Here is a 19140-nt window from a genome sequence, read left to right on the forward strand (position 1 = left end):
TTGCAATAGATTTTAAATAACTTAAATGGCAGCACTGATGATTACATTTATGTGTAGCTGAATATGTTACAATGGGGTAAATGTATCTTTTGTGAGGTATTAAAATCTTGCCACTGAACATAACGCAATGATTCAGAACAGCTGTATTTGAAATCAGTTGTATGGGACAGAAAAATTGCAGCGTTATTGGGGTGTGAAAATAAATAGAAACAGCTAATGATTGGAAGCATGTAACATGAGATGACAGTTCATGTTGCATCAGGAGGCTGAAGTAGGTGCAAATCCAATCCAGTATTTTTCTTTATGTTGTCTTTGAGCATCAAGCTGTTTCCACATCACCTCCTCTACGTGTAGGCTGTGCTCTTGGCCGACAGCTAATGGTGTTGTTTAGCAGACAGTTTTGTGTAGGGTTGTTCAGCGCGCAGTCTGAAGCAAGCTTATGGCTCTGCTTGCCAGCACAACCTGTTTTTTTTTTTTAAATTAACAGAACCAGGGGAATTGAATCAGCACTGTTACATTGTCTGTGTAGAAATGACTCAAAATAGCAAAAAGAATATTGCTCTTTTCTTCATTTGTTGCTTATTTAAGTCCATTCCATGTGTAGTTTGGATGTGCATAAAGACTCCCCTATTCTCCGTGCCTCTTTGCTATCACATATGATTTGACCATGGCTTTCAATTTAACATTAAAGGAAAACAAAATGAGACTGAAGGAATTAATTGAAATGGTAGGGAGTACCACATTTGTACAACAGTTGCCCAAGGCCTCTCTGATGTCTGCAAATGTTATTAAGGGCACATGGGCTGGGAATATTAAGAGAAACACTTTAAGATGAAAACACTGGTGAGAATATTTGACATGCAAAAGAAACAAAACATAGACAAGCCAACATTGGACAAAAACACCCTCTTGTTGTCCATCAGTGCAGATGTCTGATTGCCTAACTAAGAGGAGGAATACTTGGTTGCTGGAAAAGACTCCATTATAGAGCTGATTAACCATCAGTCCTGTTCAGTGTCTGATTAAAATAGACTGCTGACATACTAAATATTTCTGCAGCATGTAATTAGCTTGAAGTGTATCAGTCTCTTGAGCAATATAAATTTCAGTCCATTAAATCTTTCTAGATTATTCTGACTATGGTCCTTCAGTACTGAGAATATCCACTCGAGCATTCATCCATGTGGATTCCAGTGCTGTGGACGATTTCAGTTACTTATCTGATTTTTAAAAGAAAAATGTTTTTTTTTTTTTTTTTTCTTTTTCTGTTACCACTTTCTGTTATATCTCATCAAAGTAACTGATATGCTGCATTCTGAGGAGATACTATCGAGGAGAGTTTACGGGATCCCGTTCTACTCAGCAGAACATCCTGAAGATTTTTTTTTTTTTTTTTTTCGCATTTTGTAAATACATTTTAAAAGGGGGAAAGTAGTGACATTTAGCATGCTTTATCTCAGCATCGCTCTCTCAGAATGACTTAATAAAATATAAAAGGTCTGCAGCATTTTCAGCAGGTGTCAAACTAAATGGCAGAGATATGGAAAGATGCATGCTTTAGGGTTTCGTGCGACTTTTAGAGTTTTAATGCCTCACTTTCTCAAACATGACATTTTATACCCTCTGAAGAAGTTGATTCTTGGATTTTGTAGGCTAAGGCTAAACCTGACGAGTTTATTTGAAAATATTTTAACGTGACATTTGATAGTAAATTGATAAAGTTTTTAGATGTATGAAACCACTGCGTATAAACACCTTGAAATTTATAGGTGGATGGTCACATTTTGCCGTGACTCTCAGAATAGCTCTAAAGCTAAAATTCCGTCGAATTTGAGGTTCTTCTTGAGGTTGGAATGATGTTCAAGAAGGATAAAGAAGATATCATTCTTGTACATTGTCATATCTCGCAATCGATTTCTAACTTTCTGTCTCGTTCCAAGGTTCAGCCCGTATGAGTGGTATGACGCCCATCCTTGTAACCCCGGATCAGATGTGGTGGAGAACAACTTCACCCTCCTCAACAGCTTCTGGTTTGGAGTTGGTTCCTTAATGCAGCAAGGTATGGCGGCACATGCATCCTCTTCCCTGTCAAAAACAATACTATCACAGCATCCCCTTTCCAGTGCACTGCTAGCTCCCACTTTCTGCCTCTTTAACTGACAAGCTCCATGATTTCCATTCCGTGACTGTTTCATGAGACGTTTACCTGTCAAGAACGACTGCAGAGCTCAGTCTTACATGACAAAGGAAGCCTGTTGTCACCTACCTGCTGTTTAAAAAGGAAAGAGTAGGTGCCAGGCACTTGTCAGAGATTGTCAGCTAAGGATGAAAAACATTTCTGCATTCACTTCCCCATAACGCAGTCATTGGCCCTGCTCAAGAGCTTCCTGAGTGTTGGGACGAAAAGGGTAAGCTGAGGAACATGTCTGACAAATACCAGCTGTCAGCCGTGCTACAACTGGCTGGCGTGATGTTTTCAGCGCTGTACGACTTTCACAGAGTGTGACCCGCTTGTAGAGAATCCATATGTCGCTCATCTAACTGTCCAACAAGTAGCCCACCAATTAAATGTCACTGCAGTCGTGTTTGATGCTAATGTATTATTTTGAAAACCAGTCATAGCAAAAGAGGCATGCTCGCGTGGAGCCAAAGCTCCATCTGCGAATTCCCTCTACCGTTTGACTGAAAAACCAAAGAGATACAAATCGTTTTTTCACTTGCCGGGTGTCCCTTAAAGGCATAGGTAAGCAAATGAAGGCCCAGAAATAACATAATGAAGTCAACGGTGGGGGAAAAAGACCCAAGTAATAAAATGTTTAACCTCAATGTAACAAGACAAATCAAGGAGGCTTAGTGAGACTCGGCAGTGGATCTTTGCCCGTAAGGATAGCAAACACATTCAGCAATTCATTAAGCACAGAAGCTCGGCAGCACTCTTGTGAAACTGCATAGCAGCTCTGCCAATTTGCCGGTGCAGGCAGAGAGCTACGAGTGTAGCACCAGCGTGCTGGGAGGGAGAGGAGAGCGAGAATCAAAACAAAATGAGCTAGTTAGTAGCTTATATTATCAAGCTAAACAGGGGAGAATCCCCCATTATAGTTGGCTCACGGTATTGTCTGTCAATGCCTGAGCTCCAATGTTTCTCATATTTACAGCAGTTAACTGAGGCTGCTGCTGCTAATCAATACCCGTTCATAGTTCGGTGAATACATTTTTTCCACACTGGGGTATCAAAGTTAATGACATTCTTGTGTTGAACATATGATGCATAATCTTGAGCATATAATTTGCCTGAGTTTAAAACTGACACACAGATTCTGGCGTTCCGTGACACCCATTTGTGCTACAGTACCATGTAACACATGCTGCACAGTGGTATCTGCAGTGAGGGATATTTTGTCTGTGTCACATAAACAGACATCCCCTGCTTGTCTGCCAAACACAGTGACAGCAGCTGAGACGGAAGCCATTTCCTTGACATGTTTAAAATGCAAATGGACGTGTTTGAGGAGATTCAAAAAAAAAAAAAGAAAAATTCTACCAGCTTGTCTGTGGGAGGGAGGTGTCATAGACAACACAAAGAACACAAAATGTGAGGAGGTGCAAAAGCAAACACTTTGTGTACTTCAGATGCATTCGTGGGGGTCTCAGTAGGCTTTTGCTCACAACAAACATATGTCTGATCATTTCCCGCAAATTGGTTTCCCCATATAAAAACAATTTTGAAAGTATGTTTGATTTACGAGTTGACTTATTCCCAGTTCTCTCATTTTCACTGACATTATTCCTTGATTTTCTAAAATATATTCCTACTCAAAATATTGCTTAGGTGCATGGTTTGAAGCCTAAATTATAGCATTCTTTATTTTCTTCTTTATGCAAGAACTGGTGGTATTTTGTCTGCGGTTAAAAAAAAAAAAAATGGAGTTGGGACTTTGCTCGAGATTCAGATCAAGATTTCCTCGCGAAGGAATAAAAATGTCCATTCACGGGTGTCATTATTTAAAAGCAATTAACAGCCAGTAAAGACTCAAACTCTGAAAAGGAGTTTGTGTGCGATGACTCCACAGAGAGACTTGCTAAGTGCAGGTAATCATTCTCATGGGAAAGCCTAGTTCTCTCATGTTGAGGTGAGGCGTCGCTAGTGGGGAGAAAAAGGCATCGTGTTTACGAATCCACAGAGAGCAGCTCTCCTTCCCCACACCGACATTCCAAAAAGCATCATTAGATATAAAACATTCTGCTCACTTATTCAAAGTAGACTACCATTGTCAGAGTGACTTCTTTGTGATCTCTTAAGAAATGTGAGCTATAGTGATGCTGGTGGCTATAGACAGTGCATCTATTATACTTAAGCTCCGTGTGTATTCACAGACGTCGAGAATGAGCTCACATGCAAGAAATGAGAGGACTACTGGAATTGTTTCAACCTCAGTCAACATTAGGTCTACTGACAAGTTCACTGAGTGCTGGTTAACTAAGAATATTTATACAGTACAGAAACATAATGGAAACGGAGAGCCTCAACCCTCTGTTTTCACTTTGATATATAAATCAGTGCGTCCCAGGCCTGGTCCTGGAGGCACACTGCCTTGAATGTTTTAGGTATTTCTCTGCTCCACCACACCTGATTCTCATGAATGGGTCATTATCAGGCTTCTGCAGAGCTTGATGACGAGCTGATCATTTGAATGGCGACCACGATTGGGAAACATGGATGTATAAAAAAATATCTTGAACCTTCTTTGGTGATCTTGTGATGCACATTTAAATCAAATAATATGGCACTAGGGCCCTATTATTTTTGATTACAAGTAAACTTCTGAACCCATGAGTCACAAATGAATAAAACTTCTTTGTTTTGTAATAGTGTGCATAGTTTTAGGCAGCTATTTACAGCATCCATGTGAATGAGCAGTGCAGCAGTCAGTGAAACTGATGTGATGTTTTGGTTACTGAAATAGTATCAGTGTGTCTTCCCCGAAAGAACATTTATATTTCCTTGGTTTACATGATATGAGTCCTTCCTCAAGGAAATGTATGGCATATTGACACCGTTTTATTTCCTTGGCACCGTATGACTGATCTGCCTTTTGTATTTATTGAGTGTTCTGATGCAGTGCCATATAGTGTTCCCTGCTGACAACAGCACTTTATAGTGTGGAATTCAATTGAGTTACCCGTTGCTTCACTTCATTTTTAGTGCAACCAGAGAATACATCTGGATGTTCCCTCTCTGAAGTCATAGTGCATTAAGGAATGCTACTGTCTTTCCTTGTTTGTAACCATGTAGAGTCTTTGTCAAACCACAAAGGACAAATCCAATCAAATTTGGTAGAGGAGGCTAAAGAGCTGACCATTCTGCCCCCCTTCTGTGGGCTTGTTACTCTTTAGAATTGCCCTCATAAATCTTCTCAGTAAAGTAACAGAGTGCACAAAGCGCAAGGGTATTTTAAAGGTTGTCAGAGATGAGATATAAAGTAACTTTAACACCAGTCAGTGAGCCATTGTAAACATAGTATTACTCAGCAGAGGACCACTCAAAGTCAAGGTTGATGCAGAGGGCTGCTGTCAGTTTCGTTAGGCACTATATCTTGATTTTTCTAAACAGATCGTAATGATTTATATGCAAAATACATAATGTGTTCATCCTGCAAACCTGAGCTACAGTAAAGAAAAACTATTGATTGGAAACTGTCTGAATTATAGTTGTGTTTACTTGCGATATGTCAAAAAGAAAGACCCTCAGCGGCTTAATTAAAAGAGCCCCTGCTATGTACTGTAATGTATTGATTTTGCTCATTTATACTTGTTTTGACATCTCGCATCCTACATTGATGCTGTTGTTACAGATCAACTTGTACGCCAACTGGTTCACCACAAGTCATTTCAGACTAAGCATTAGGTAATAGAACATCAACTGCAACTGCACTAGATAAATCTAAATTGGTAACTTAATGCCAGCAAATCTTGAGCAGCAGAGAGCCTTTAAGTGTGATTACCGTGGTGAGCAGTTGCCCAATTGCATAGCATGAATCAGTCGACTGCAACAAACGTATGGAGATTGATACAGTACACAGTGAGGTATTTGTCAACTCTTACGTGAACTGAGAAAGGCTTTCAGGCTAATGTGGAGGCCGGAGGAACATGCAGTTTACTGGTTGTAGTTTGGCTAAACTGGCTTCATTTTCTGCTTCCTCACTGACGTTACCTTGATCAACCCCACTGCCAAAAACATTTGGCAGGCTAATTAACAAAAATTGCAAGCGACCATGTTTGTGCATTTGTTTAATTCAGTTACAGTGTTGGCAGGTACAACTGTATCTAGTTAATTGCTTACAGTTATAATCTCTCATTTTGTGTTGCGCACAGGCTCGGAGCTCATGCCCAAAGCCCTGTCGACCAGGATCATCGGTGGCATCTGGTGGTTCTTCACCCTCATCATCATATCATCCTATACAGCTAATTTAGCAGCTTTTCTCACTGTGGAGAGAATGGACTCGCCTGTGGACTCTGCCGATGACATCGCCAAGCAGACCAAGATTGAGTATGGTGTGGTCAAAGATGGCGCGACCATGTCTTTCTTCAAGGTATAGTACACACAAGTTGGATCAGTTACTGATGGTACTGCACAGATGTACAATGAAATATTGTTTAACAGTCCGTATATCAGAGTTGATTCTTGTTTTTAATGTAATCTGTTGATAAAATAGTGAGAATGCCACTATCCTGATGTGCGATGGATGTCAACAACAATATTGTCCCTGAAATTGATGTCATGTATTTTTCAGTGTGACAACACTCATATCATAGCTGAAGCATTCTAAGCACAAACAATAATAATAATAATAATAATGTAAAATGTATAAAAGAAAATAAGGCAAAATGTTGGATCTTGCGTTCTTGAATCGACTTTCCAAAAAACTTTCATATTGTAGTTGTGTATATATGTGTGTATATATATATATATATATATATGTATATATATATATAGCTTAAATCCCAAAGCAAAGGCAAATTCTTCAGCCTCCCTCTTCTCTACACTGTTTGATGTGTTCCTCCATAATGATTTTTTTATTCCAAACTTTCAGAGTTTGCCTGCAGGGTCTCTGACTTTATTTTATTATTTTGAGCTTTGCTTTAGATGCTGCTGCTTGCTGCTGCTGTGGTGCTGAATAACACATGTAACGGAGTTACAGTTTCTCCTAGTAAGAAAATGGAAAACGTGCACATTTCCATTAAAGACAGTCCATAAGTTTATGACATTCGGTAGCAAAACAGCAAAAACATGGATTCTTTGGGGGCATCTGTATGTCTTCGTTTTTATGCACCCCCAGATTTCTAGTTCAGCTCGTAGATGCTGTATGACTCACTGTTGAATCTGCTGAGTGTTGTGTGTACTGGATCCCAGCTTTGATTATATATAGTTATTTGGTTTAAAAAAAAAAAATTAATTACAAATCACTGTACTGCTGATTTTTTGCATTGCATCCCATGAATATGTTCTCTAATGATAATACGTTCATCTGGATCCAACTCAACTCGTTGACCCTTCAGCTTCTCTTAGTAGCCATCTAAATGAAAGTTATTCCAGATCATTTTGTGTACTTTGATAAATCATAGCTGTGATTGTAGCCTTGCACAGGTGTTTAATTACTTTGCTCGCGTTGCATGGCTCAAGTGCCCTCTGCTCCGTCTCGCTCTTTACAGAAAGGCCTAATGATGTGGACTCAATGAGGCAGAGAGGCATGATAAATACTGAAGAGACGGGGGGGCGTAGATAAAGGCTTTGCAGATGTATGTACCTGAGAGGATTTGGTTCTAAACGGTTACATACTAAACTGTCTATGTAGTTTGAGAAGACTACACTCAAATAACCACACACCGGATAGCAGATGGTTAAGTCGTGGTTGTGCCGTGGTTATGTGACACTGAAACAAGAATTCATGTCCGCAGACAGGGAGTTAAACATTGTGATTGTATATCATGCCAAAAATCCACTTGTTACAAATCTTTGCCTGTAGGCTTTTGTGCGATTTCCGATTCCATTTACCCCCCCCCACCACAAGACATTGGATTAGTGTAGAAATGTCCCCTTACTTCTCCTAATACAAAAAAACACTGTACTGCAGTTGTCCCCACATATACTGTACAGTACACCTGACAAACACACCTCTAAATACCCATCATGGCCCCAAAACATTAATACAGTATAGTGACAACTTCTAGTACATACATGCATTCATTTTCATCAGTGAGCAAATATTTCAGTGTTAGCTGATCAGTTATGCCGATAGCATTATCTGAATACTGTACAAGTCGATCCGGTGTGTCAGCAGCATTGTGATACTGTTACAAAAAATGATACTAAACAAACATATTAAATTGGAAACCTGATCAGAGGTTTGTAGCCACGAGGTTGTCACGTCATCTCAGAGCTCTCTCATGAGCAGCTGTTTTATTAAATTCCACATTGTATGAAGAACAGCAAAGGGCACACGTTACGTAAGCAAGTCAACCGCTTCCGAGGAAAGTAGCTTTCACCTGCCGTTCACTGAAGGAAATTACTGGATGCGGTTAAATGGCATTTTGCACCCTTAGCAGAGAGAAGGGATCTATAGGGAAGCGTTCTTTATCATGAGACCTTTTTGAATCACACACTGCTGTGCTGCAAACCAGCATCAGCTCAACTGAGTTGCCATATGCTCCATTTTTCTTTCTGACCTTGTCTTCTCATCTGGAGGAGCAAAAACAAATCTGGCAACAAAGATGCCAACTTGGCAACACTTGCCATACAAGCAAATTTTTAAGTTTTAATATCAGATATCATGTCTGAGTTTTAAGGAACCAGGATTGTGCTTCTACTGTAGTTAAACATAATGGAGGGCTTCTTATGATAGCATATTTCACAATTCGAAATGGCTTATAGTCTTTAGACAGTAATTATCTAGGATTAGACATGGCATAAATGTGACCTCGTATAAAATTGCATGAAATACCACATAGCTTGATGCAAGACTAATGGAGAGGCATTTTATAATTGCTGCTTCAGTAGCACTTATGAGAATAGCTTTAATTTACCGTCCTTTAATCCTGTGACGATGGAGATCTGTAGTAATAATCATATAAATCTATTTGGTCACTGGCTATCTGTATTCTGAAATGCTGTAGATGAACAAACACTTTGTGTCATGTTTTACATTTGATATTTTCCCCATTTAAACATCGAAAAAAAAAAAATCCCCCCTAAGTGTGTAAAGTTATTCTGCCATTCATGAGAGGGACCAGCAAGATTTCATGGTGAGCTGTATTTTGAGCTTCAACACCTTGGGCTATTATGTTTAAAGTATTTTTTTTCAAGCTCAACCTTTTTTTTATTTTTTATTTTTTTACTGGTAAAGGGATTGTATATTTTTCAGCTAATCTTTCCTCACCTGCAGCAGGAGAGATTGTTCAAATGAGGTTCAAAGGTACATTTTCTAAACTGGCTCTTTCCATCCCTTACAGAAATCTAAGGTTTCCACTTTTGAGAAGATGTGGGCCTTTATGAGCAGCAAGCAAAGCACATCACTGGTGAAATCTATTGAGGATGGGATTCAGAGGGTGCTGAAGTCTGACTATGCCCTCATCATGGAGTCCACAACTATTGATTACATCACTAGAAGGAACTGTAACCTCACGCAGGTGGGAGGGCTCATCGACAGCAAAGGCTACGGCATCGGCACTCCCCTCGGTAAGTCCTGCGATTAACCAGAGAATACATTTGAGACTGCCAAGTTATAAAAAATAAAAAAATCCGAACCCTTTGTTATAAGTTATGTGCCGCCTTTTGAAGGATGAGTGTGAAGGATTGCTTTTTAGACGCCGCATTAGCAGAAGACATGGTTTTTTTTAGCTACTAGTCAGACAGTGTGACACAAACGTGTTTATGAACCTTATTATCACAGAATCCAGCTGGCGTTTCTTCCAAAGTAAAACGGGCCTTATGTTGCTTCCAGGCTCCCCGTACAGGGACAAAATCACCATAGCAATCCTAAGCATCTTGGAGGATGGGCGCCTACACATGCTGAAGGAGAAATGGTGGAGTGGGAGCAGCTGCTTGGATGAAGAGCGTCGCGAGACAGGCCCCATGGGTATCCAAAACCTGGGTGGTATATTCATTGTGCTGGCATCTGGCCTAGTGCTGTCTGTTTTTGTGGCAATTGCTGAATTCATCTACAAGCTGAGGAAGACTGCAGAACGTGAGCAGGTAGGTGTCCCCATAAATCACACGCCGAAATGTCTTAATTTGATCTTTTACTCTGTGGAATGGATGGATGGAAAATTAATAACATTAATTCAATTACGCTGCACGAGCATTTCAGTTTTTCATCCTTGAATTTAGCGAAGAAGTTGCTAATCATTCCTATTTTATTCTGATACTTATTCCACATAGCCTCTAAACCAGAGCTGTGCTCTATTCATGGCTTTTAGTTCAAACATGTTATAAAAGGATTTGCATGCCTTTGGCTAATCCCTCGGAGTACTTGGCTATAACACCACAACATTTACTTATTTTAACAGGCATAATTGCAAATTGGAGCATAGAGAATTAATCCATTATTAGTCATTGGAGATGTCAGAATAGCATGAACCCTTTACTGTTCTAAATCACTAATTTGAGTCATGCTAAGTGAGTAGTTGCATGCATGCTCATGCACCATACTTATTCACTGTTTGACACAGCAGCAATAATAAACCTTGTGCAGGCTACATGTGGTGGTTGTGGGATTTGACATTGCTGACAGCCATGGCAGCATGCGCGCACAAACGCACACAGGCACACACACACCAGCAGTAACGCAGCATGAATGTTATGTTCTAATGCATTTTGTGCTCTAGACTGTCGACACTCTCTGCTGTCAGAACAATTTAAAGCTAAGGCATTTACCCCCCCATCCCTTTCCCCTCTTCTCCTTCTTGCTCCCCTCCCCGCATCCTCCCTTTTTGCCCAGAGGTCTTTGTGCAGTGCCATGGTGGACGAGATCAGACTGTCGTTCACCTGCGAGAGGCGTGTGAAACACAAGCCTCAGCCTCCAGTCATGGTGAAGACGGATGCAGTGATCAACATGCACGCCTACAACGACCGACGACTCCCAGGAAAGGACAACATGAGCTGCAGCACTGGGATGACTCCCGTGTTCCCATGACAATAGGTTCCCCCCAGGGCAAGAACCTCCTGAGCAACGTGTCAGGGGTGGTGCCAGAGACTAGAGACAATGGCATAGACGGGATCACCAGATTCACCATTAACCACAGTGACATGGGGACACTAACAAAACATGGACAACTCAAAATGGCAGCATCAGCTACACAGGTATGACAACGTTCACCACTGTATTCCAAACCACAAGAGGTAAAAGAAATATTTGGGGGACATCCTGGTAAAAACAGTAAACCCAAATAATCAGTTTTGAGTCTGATGTTTACGTGTGCAACACAAAAACACTAGAAAATACATGTCGTTCAAGGAATCCTCAATCAGTGAAAAGACTGAGAATTTTATTGGAAAATATGGAGCAAAAGGAAAAGCTTTGTTAAGAATTGCAATAAATGACAGATGTACATGGAGGACAAGAAGGAGCAGTTTTCATTGGAGATCAGTTTGGCCACACATTAAAATTATGATATCTTACTTTTATCCTGTTGATTTACACAAACTCCCGAATGGCCTTTGACAGTAGAAAATAACGTTACCTCAAACATGTTGTCTCGGCTTTAGTGGTTATCTTTAAGTCAGAAGCTGCAGGATCTTTTGAAAGCATGGTTCACAGGGACGCATATGTAAACCTGTAAGAACACTCATTCAGTACCTGCAGTATTGTTACTGGTGGGAACCCATAGAGACAGTGAACATACTGTATGTTTGTCAAAGTCGTGTGAACTATAAGGTTACACAGGGGTAATTAATCATTGATGCAAAGCAAAAAGCTGGAATGGGAAGATGTCTTTGGTGAAAAACAAAAGACTCCACCGTACCCGCACTGGATCGTGTAGTTATGGGATCAGATGTATTTGAGCAGAAGTCAAAATCATATTGTACATGATTGAATTTTAATCAGCGTAATTGCCAAAGATCTGACCATTCAACAGAACTATACAGTACAGTCTGGGTCAGTTCCTGCTCACATAGCTTTTTAGAGAGCACTTATTTTGTGTGCAATTCAAAGTCAATTGGAGTAGTTTAAATGGGACAATTATGGAATCTTGCTATAACAGTTTTTCCAACCAAGCAGGGTAATGTGTATCCAAAGTTAATTGTATTTGGCACAGTCATAGCATTGGATTTCCTGGTTTTGTGAACCACCTCCCTTCAAAGTATTATTAGCAACCCTGTACTGTAAAACAATCATCACAAAAGGAAAAAAAAAAGCCTAATGGATTTCCTGATAAAATGTCTTTCCTAAAACATTACCTTGATCCTATGTCATTTCCAAAGGGATAATACCAGAAATATTGAGCAATTATATGAACCAATTACAAAAGACGGTGCCCACCTTGAGGAAATGGTAGCATTCTGTGCAAAAATGCATATGTACAAGCTTAGTTGGAAGGCATTAAATCAGGCATTTCTGTTTATATTTTAGTCTAATAAGAATTGTAAGTCACAGAGACAAAAGGTAAGAGACTGTGACCTCAAAACTGGAGTGCATTTAATTGTTACGCATCCAACCAAGTACGTGCTGGACTTTGTCCATGTGTGACTACAGGACCATTGAATGTCTCAAGTACTTCTGAACACATTTTTGAGCAGTAACTTCATTTTTCAGACGTGATCTTGAGGCTTTTCGACAGGAACCTGATTGTTTTGCATTATGAGCGATATAAAAACTGAGCAAGATTTTAGTTTTTCAAAAGATTTGAGGAGATTTTGAAGGTTATCCCAGACTTGAAAGTCACAAGATTTTCCTGTTTAATTACCTAATGTGGTAAAATCCTTACTTGTGAGTGAACATGCTGAAAGATAATGTGGTGAATAGACTGAAGACAGGTGATGATTTTGTATGTTCGTGTTGATTTTAATGCCTAATGAGTAAGTGTACATCTTCAAGTGTCATGCTGTAGGAAGATTTGAGGAGTCTGTGTGCTGCTGTCACCTGGGAACTGAACGAACAGAAAACCTCTGTGAGGTTTACATTGTCGATACATCGAGACAAAAAAATCGTAACTATATGATTTAAGGAAACTCCAATCTGTAAAACTTAGCATTGGTTTGTTAGAGACTCACTGTATAATTGTTTATCGATTCCCTTCTGCAAAGTAGAGTATGTAGATAAGATCAGCAGGAGAAAATGTATTTTGCTAAATTTATACGGTTATAAATGAAGTCTGTTAACAATCAAATGTCATAGATGCTATTTATTTCATTAGAGAGGTCACTTTAACCTACTTCCTCACTTTACCCCAGTTCCACAGCCCCAAACCTTGTTTATTTATTTAAAGGAAGTTAATTATATTATGGTATATTGGATTGCTCATCCAGGTGGGAAAATGTATGTAAATCTTCTTTTACGATGGCTAATATATTTCTACAAAGTGGACATGAAATGAAAATGTTGAATTTCCCCAAGAATTTCGGGGACAATCCTTTAAAATAGGGTTTATGTTATGTGAGAGACCTTTACTGCTCTTGAAATCCCGATTAGGACCTGGTCTAAAGCATTGCCACTCCCGATACATGGTTATACTATATTACTGTTACCCTCACGTGTACTGTAGCTTTCCATGCAGGTGATGCAAAGACTCAAGTTTGCTTGTATTTCACCTCTGTAATATGTGAAAATTATTGAAAATTTTATCATTATCAAAATTAGTTGGAATAACAACAGGGTTCCTGATTTGGCTGATTTAGTCAGTTTGGTTACTGAATATATACATCTTTTTTATAAAGTAATGTGAATAATAATGTCATTTTACACAAAATTGTATGAAATGTGAGAGAAAAGTAATGCAAAATGTAAGCTACATAACCTGTGTTCCATTAGCAGTGTGTGATATGAGTTTTGATTTTCCAGCAGTCACAACGGTATGCCTTTTTATGTATACCATTCTTTTGAGTTGCACAGCTTCTATCATTTGGCAGAAAACCTTTCAAACAATACGAAAAATATGTTGGTGCCAACCAGGGTTTTCTTTGTGGACATGCAGAATTTCTATGAATATAGTTTTTGTAAGGTTTTGTAAAAAAAAGGAAAAAAAAAGATTTTGTTTTCCTAGTAACTGTATGTGTTAAGAGAATATTAGAATAACCGACATCTGAGTAAAACATGGGGAAATTCAATGAAATATTATAGAAAAGCTATTGAATTATTTTCTTTTTAACACATTGTGAATAATTAAATTGTACAGTTTGCTGTATGGGTTATATGAAGTTTTAAATAAAAAATACAAACTATATCCTGTGTTGCGCTACTGATTGATTGGTGTGGTGTTGATATTCTAAAAACTGGTTGGGAGTCGTGCATTTAGAAAGGTAAAGTGAAATATATGTCCCTTTTTTCTGGATGGTATCAGATTGGTCGGTATCAACTCACTCAATGTTACTGTTACATTTTACTTGTTTAATGTTAATATTATATTAATATCTAACCAATCTGGGGCTCTAATTTGAGTCTTAAAACTGAGATTATTAGCAATGCAATGGTTATGGTTCCTTGGTACTAAACTGCTAACAGTAAATTAACCCTCTGGGGTCTGAGTCATCTTTTCACTATTACTGGGGCCTCGACCCTCTCAATATATGAACATGTGTATAAATTCAGTACTGTGAGGCACAAGCAAGTAATTGATATCATTTTTATCAGCACAACACGGGTTATTGAATATCTATGCTGCAGTGATATCACATATTATAAAAACCTATAAAGGCCAAGAACTCAAAAGAAAATGTAAAAAGGTTTACATGTAGCACAAAAGGCCATATTACGTTCAGAAATATCTACATTTTTATTACAACTATACATATTCATTTGTATACATCCACAGCCAAATGTGTGAAAATTATTGTCTTCACATTCCTAGCCCAAGGCCTCAGGTGAACAGTAAAATAAAATCTCTCTTTATTAGGTTTCTATTACACAGAAAAAAGAGCTATTTACATTTTACCTGTCCACATAATCATTTTTTTGTGTGTTTCTTTTATATATACAACAAATATTACTTCCGTCAAGCTGATGTAGCGATTTTTAAGTTTCTGTTTAGGAATAAAACTTTTGCAGATGGAATAAAACATTTAGCAGACTGTAAACACATTTTCCAGTATATTCGTAAACAGCTATGGCCAAATGTGCATGGAAATATGAACACTTCTTTACATAGCTCAGTGCACTTCAGATAATTATCCTTAACACCTTGACACACAGCATAGATGTCTTTAGGTACGTTTGTAACTCGGCAATGCACCATTTTGGCCTGTTGTCAGTGAAATAATGACATGGTCTGTAATTGGAGACGAGATTCAACATCTAAACAGTAAATAGTTGTTTGTATAGTCGTTGTTTCCTTAATGGATTATGGAGCGCCTGGATAGATTATAAGAACAAATGGCGGCTCGTTTTTACGGCTGAACGGCGCTCTACATGTCAGTTTTTAAAGTCAATCGCTACACACATCCTTTACAGAGACAATAAAAGTATGAAGTAATTAAGTATGAAGTGAGTGATTTTGCGATTGTTGACACGAGCTCAGAGGGTTAAAGTGTGGAATCACCACTCAGAAAGTTTACACTAAATAAAATACTGACATGACTCTTATTTAAAACCCATTGCTTTATTATGCCGCTTATTCCAAATTACCAGCAACATGATTAGATTAGATTAATTAGATTAGATAAGATTAGATTCTTAATGATCCCAGTGGGGGATCACAGCGGTAAGATGAAGATATGATGAATGGACATCAAAAGTACAGTGAATAACTGAAGCAAGCTGATGTATTAAAAATACTGTAAACAAACACAAATAAGGATATACCATAACCGTACACTGCTGACTGTTTTACCAGACATCAGATGAGAGCATTAATGCACTGTATAGATGTTTCCATATTCTTAAGTGAAATTGCAGCACAGTATTACCTCATGGGAAGAAAACTAAGCATCGTGAGCACTGTCCATCACTTGCACTCACTTTATTCACTTCATTTTTGACAAAGCGAATGCAAGTGGAAGACAGTGTGCAGGTTTTCTTCACACTAAGGAGTGTTTGATCCTACGTACCTGTCACCGCGAATTTATGGTGTGGAAGAATGTCTTTTGAAATTGTGACCTGAAGTTATTACTTCCCCTAAAAGAAGGTTGCAGTGAGTTTTAAACAAGAAATCTCACAAAATTATTGACAAATCTGGCTGAAGTTTAAGTGAACAGACCGTTCTGAGCCAAATATCCCGCTGATCCAAAAATTGAATGCCAACCATTTAAAGATTTCCACTTTTGGGATTAAAGACCTCCAGGAAAGTACAGCTACAGGGACACATACACATAACAACCAAAGCCAAATGTCTTTTAAAGTAAACATAATTAATAACCACTATGTATTTGGCCACAGTTAATATTCATGTCAAACAATGCGAAACAGATGATGCTACATTGCTCACAATTAGATACGTTAGATATGAGATAATAGATGAGCAAACAGCTGCCTAGATAGTTAGCGAGATACAGGTCAGTAACTGGCTAATGTGTGTGGGAGCTCTAAGTGCTAAAACAAGAAACGGAGAAACCTTTGAGGATAGAACATCTGAAAATGTGGTAGGAATTATTCAGTGCCATTAGTTAATGTTTTGTTTTTTTAAATCTATTGTCTTACACTAAATAAGCAACGAGCAAAAAGTACACTTTGTTAGAGCAGGTCCACAAATTCAAAGTAGTATGTTTAAGGGTTTGTGTGCAACAGCTGCTGCATGGTAAGGATGCTCAGGTCTATCATGTAAAACACAGTAGTGCAAAAAGAGAAAGAGAAAGCAATAAACATGTGTGCTTTAAATGGTGTACATGCACGAACGAATCTGTGCTGTGACATGAGGTAGCCAATTGACTGTGATAGGCAGAGATTGACCTTGCTGGCGTTGGGATGGCAGACGTGCGTGTTAAAAAAGCAAGGGAAACCCCAGGCCATGGCGTTGAGGAGCAACAGGCGCATAATGAGCTATGGGCAGGGGCCTTGCGCCTAATGGGAAGATTTATTATCTCTCACTATCAATTAATCCCTTCGGACAGACCAGGGCCAGCAGGAACGCATCAGGAGTATGTAAAAGAGAGAGAGAGGGAGGCCGAGGAAGGATGGGAGCCAGCCAGATGAAGAGAAAGAGATGTGAAAGGACAGGAGAGGTGGAGAGAGCAGGAGCGGTGAAATGAAAAAAGAAAAAAAAAAGGGGGTGAGAATATGGAAAACAAAAAACCCAGAGAGAATGAGGAAATGATTCAAAGATAACACCCACAAAGATTGGAGAGCTATGCAGAGAGTGAAGGGAGAAAAGGGTTAATGACATAGCAAATAAAGAGGTATAGTTGGAAATAAGATATGAGCGAGGGAAGAAAATACAGGAATTAGATGAGATAGAAATGAAAGGGAAAAAATAACGAGTGAAGCAACAGTAGATAAAGGGAATCCAGGACATCGATGAGAGACTCATGGAATATAAAGCAGAAATTGGAAGAGTGATACAATGAGCTACTTTATGCACATGCTTTTAAAGATTAGCTACATTTTCAGCTTGAAAACTCCGAGATGGACTGGTGGTACAAGAATGTAAACAGTAATCTCTACAAGTAGGTCAACAAATGTTGACTATTTGCAGAAATTAGCCTTTTTGAAAATAAACTGCACAGTTACTAAATGGACTTTAATGAAAAGGTTCACTTGATTCAAAGGCAGTTGTATGTGCTGGTGCTCAATTATTTTGGAGTGGCTTTTAAGAAAAGGGACATTTTTCTCTTTTTATGATAGAAAGTCTGTGTTTGATTTAATGTTAATGGGCTGCAGCCTAATGTAGAACTATGACGTATTTATCTAGAGTGGTTTTACATAGTGATCTGCATGTTGTGAATAGCAGATGCAATAAATGACATTAGGGTTTTGCAGTACCTTCACAGCCATCAATTTTATGTCCTCAGATTCACTCTCACATATTTCACTCTACTGTACCATGTATTTTTAGTGAACTGCTGCATGGAGAAAGTACAACCTAAAGCTGACCTCCAGCGTCTTCGTCATTATGGAGACTGCTTCGGTCTGTTGCTCATGCACGCTCATGGCAGTTTTCTCACTCTGATGGCACATGTCCAGACCAGTGCTGTTTTTGATGACCTTGACAGGGCAGTCAGTGGGTGATGTTCTGCTTGACACTCCAGGGCGATATGCTGGCTGTGCATCATCGACCCATTTGGGGGTGAATGAATGCCCGACCCATGCTATGCCCATCTCTGTGGACCCACTGGGTGAGAGACCCATCTTAGCTGAACCTGCACCAGAGGACTGGTTTGATGGGAGGGCCAGTGTGTGCTGAACCTTATTATAGGCAATGTCATCATCCCAGAGCACTGAATTCCCTCCGGGAAGCGCAGGATATGTTGCTGTAAAGGATGCAGCTGAATAAAAAAAGTGTTCTGGAGGAATGAAGGAAGATATCACAGCTGAATGACAAAACAGAGGGTATTACGATCTTGGGAAAGGGAAGTCAACTTAAGTTATAATCCGTAAAATGTTCGTGAAATCAGACCCTGTTTCTGATACTATGTATGGTTGGCATTATTTCCGCAATAGCCATTCAATGTATTTACATTTTGTAATTACTTCCGCTATATAATCGCTTTCATTGTTAGTGGCAGAGTACACCATTCCTGCGCTGGATTCATATTGCCTTCACATTCCCAAGAGAGGATGCAGCATGTAATCCAGCATTACTGTAATTTCATTTATTGGCCTCTCTTCTAACACTGTATCAGAGCTGTATGAACTCAGTTTCTTACTGCTGCTACTCCAAATTAAAAGCATTTTAAGCATACTTAAATGATGCCTTAAGATTGTATTGACACCGATATATTTTCACCTTCATATGTGGGCTGTGTGCCAAAGCGGGATTACAAGACTGAGGGTCGATGGC

At 39.1% G+C, this 19140-nt stretch overlaps 1 protein-coding gene across 1 annotated transcript in view; it reads left to right on the forward strand.

Annotated features, from left to right (window-relative positions):
- Positions 1 to 11189, forward strand: part of grik3 (glutamate ionotropic receptor kainate type subunit 3) — an 86030-nt gene extending 74841 nt beyond the window's left edge. The window contains exons 12-16 of the mRNA XM_070834630.1: positions 1941 to 2059; positions 6373 to 6590; positions 9508 to 9733; positions 9999 to 10249; positions 10995 to 11189. Coding sequence (XP_070690731.1) covers positions 1941 to 2059; positions 6373 to 6590; positions 9508 to 9733; positions 9999 to 10249; positions 10995 to 11189 — 1009 coding nt within the window. The remainder of the gene's footprint in view (positions 1 to 1940; positions 2060 to 6372; positions 6591 to 9507; positions 9734 to 9998; positions 10250 to 10994) is intronic.
- The last annotated feature ends 7951 nt before the right edge of the window (positions 11190 to 19140 follow it).

This window comes from Pempheris klunzingeri, chromosome 8 (assembly GCF_042242105.1).
Source record: "Pempheris klunzingeri isolate RE-2024b chromosome 8, fPemKlu1.hap1, whole genome shotgun sequence".
NCBI classification, from domain to species: Eukaryota; Metazoa; Chordata; class Actinopteri; order Acropomatiformes; family Pempheridae; genus Pempheris; species Pempheris klunzingeri.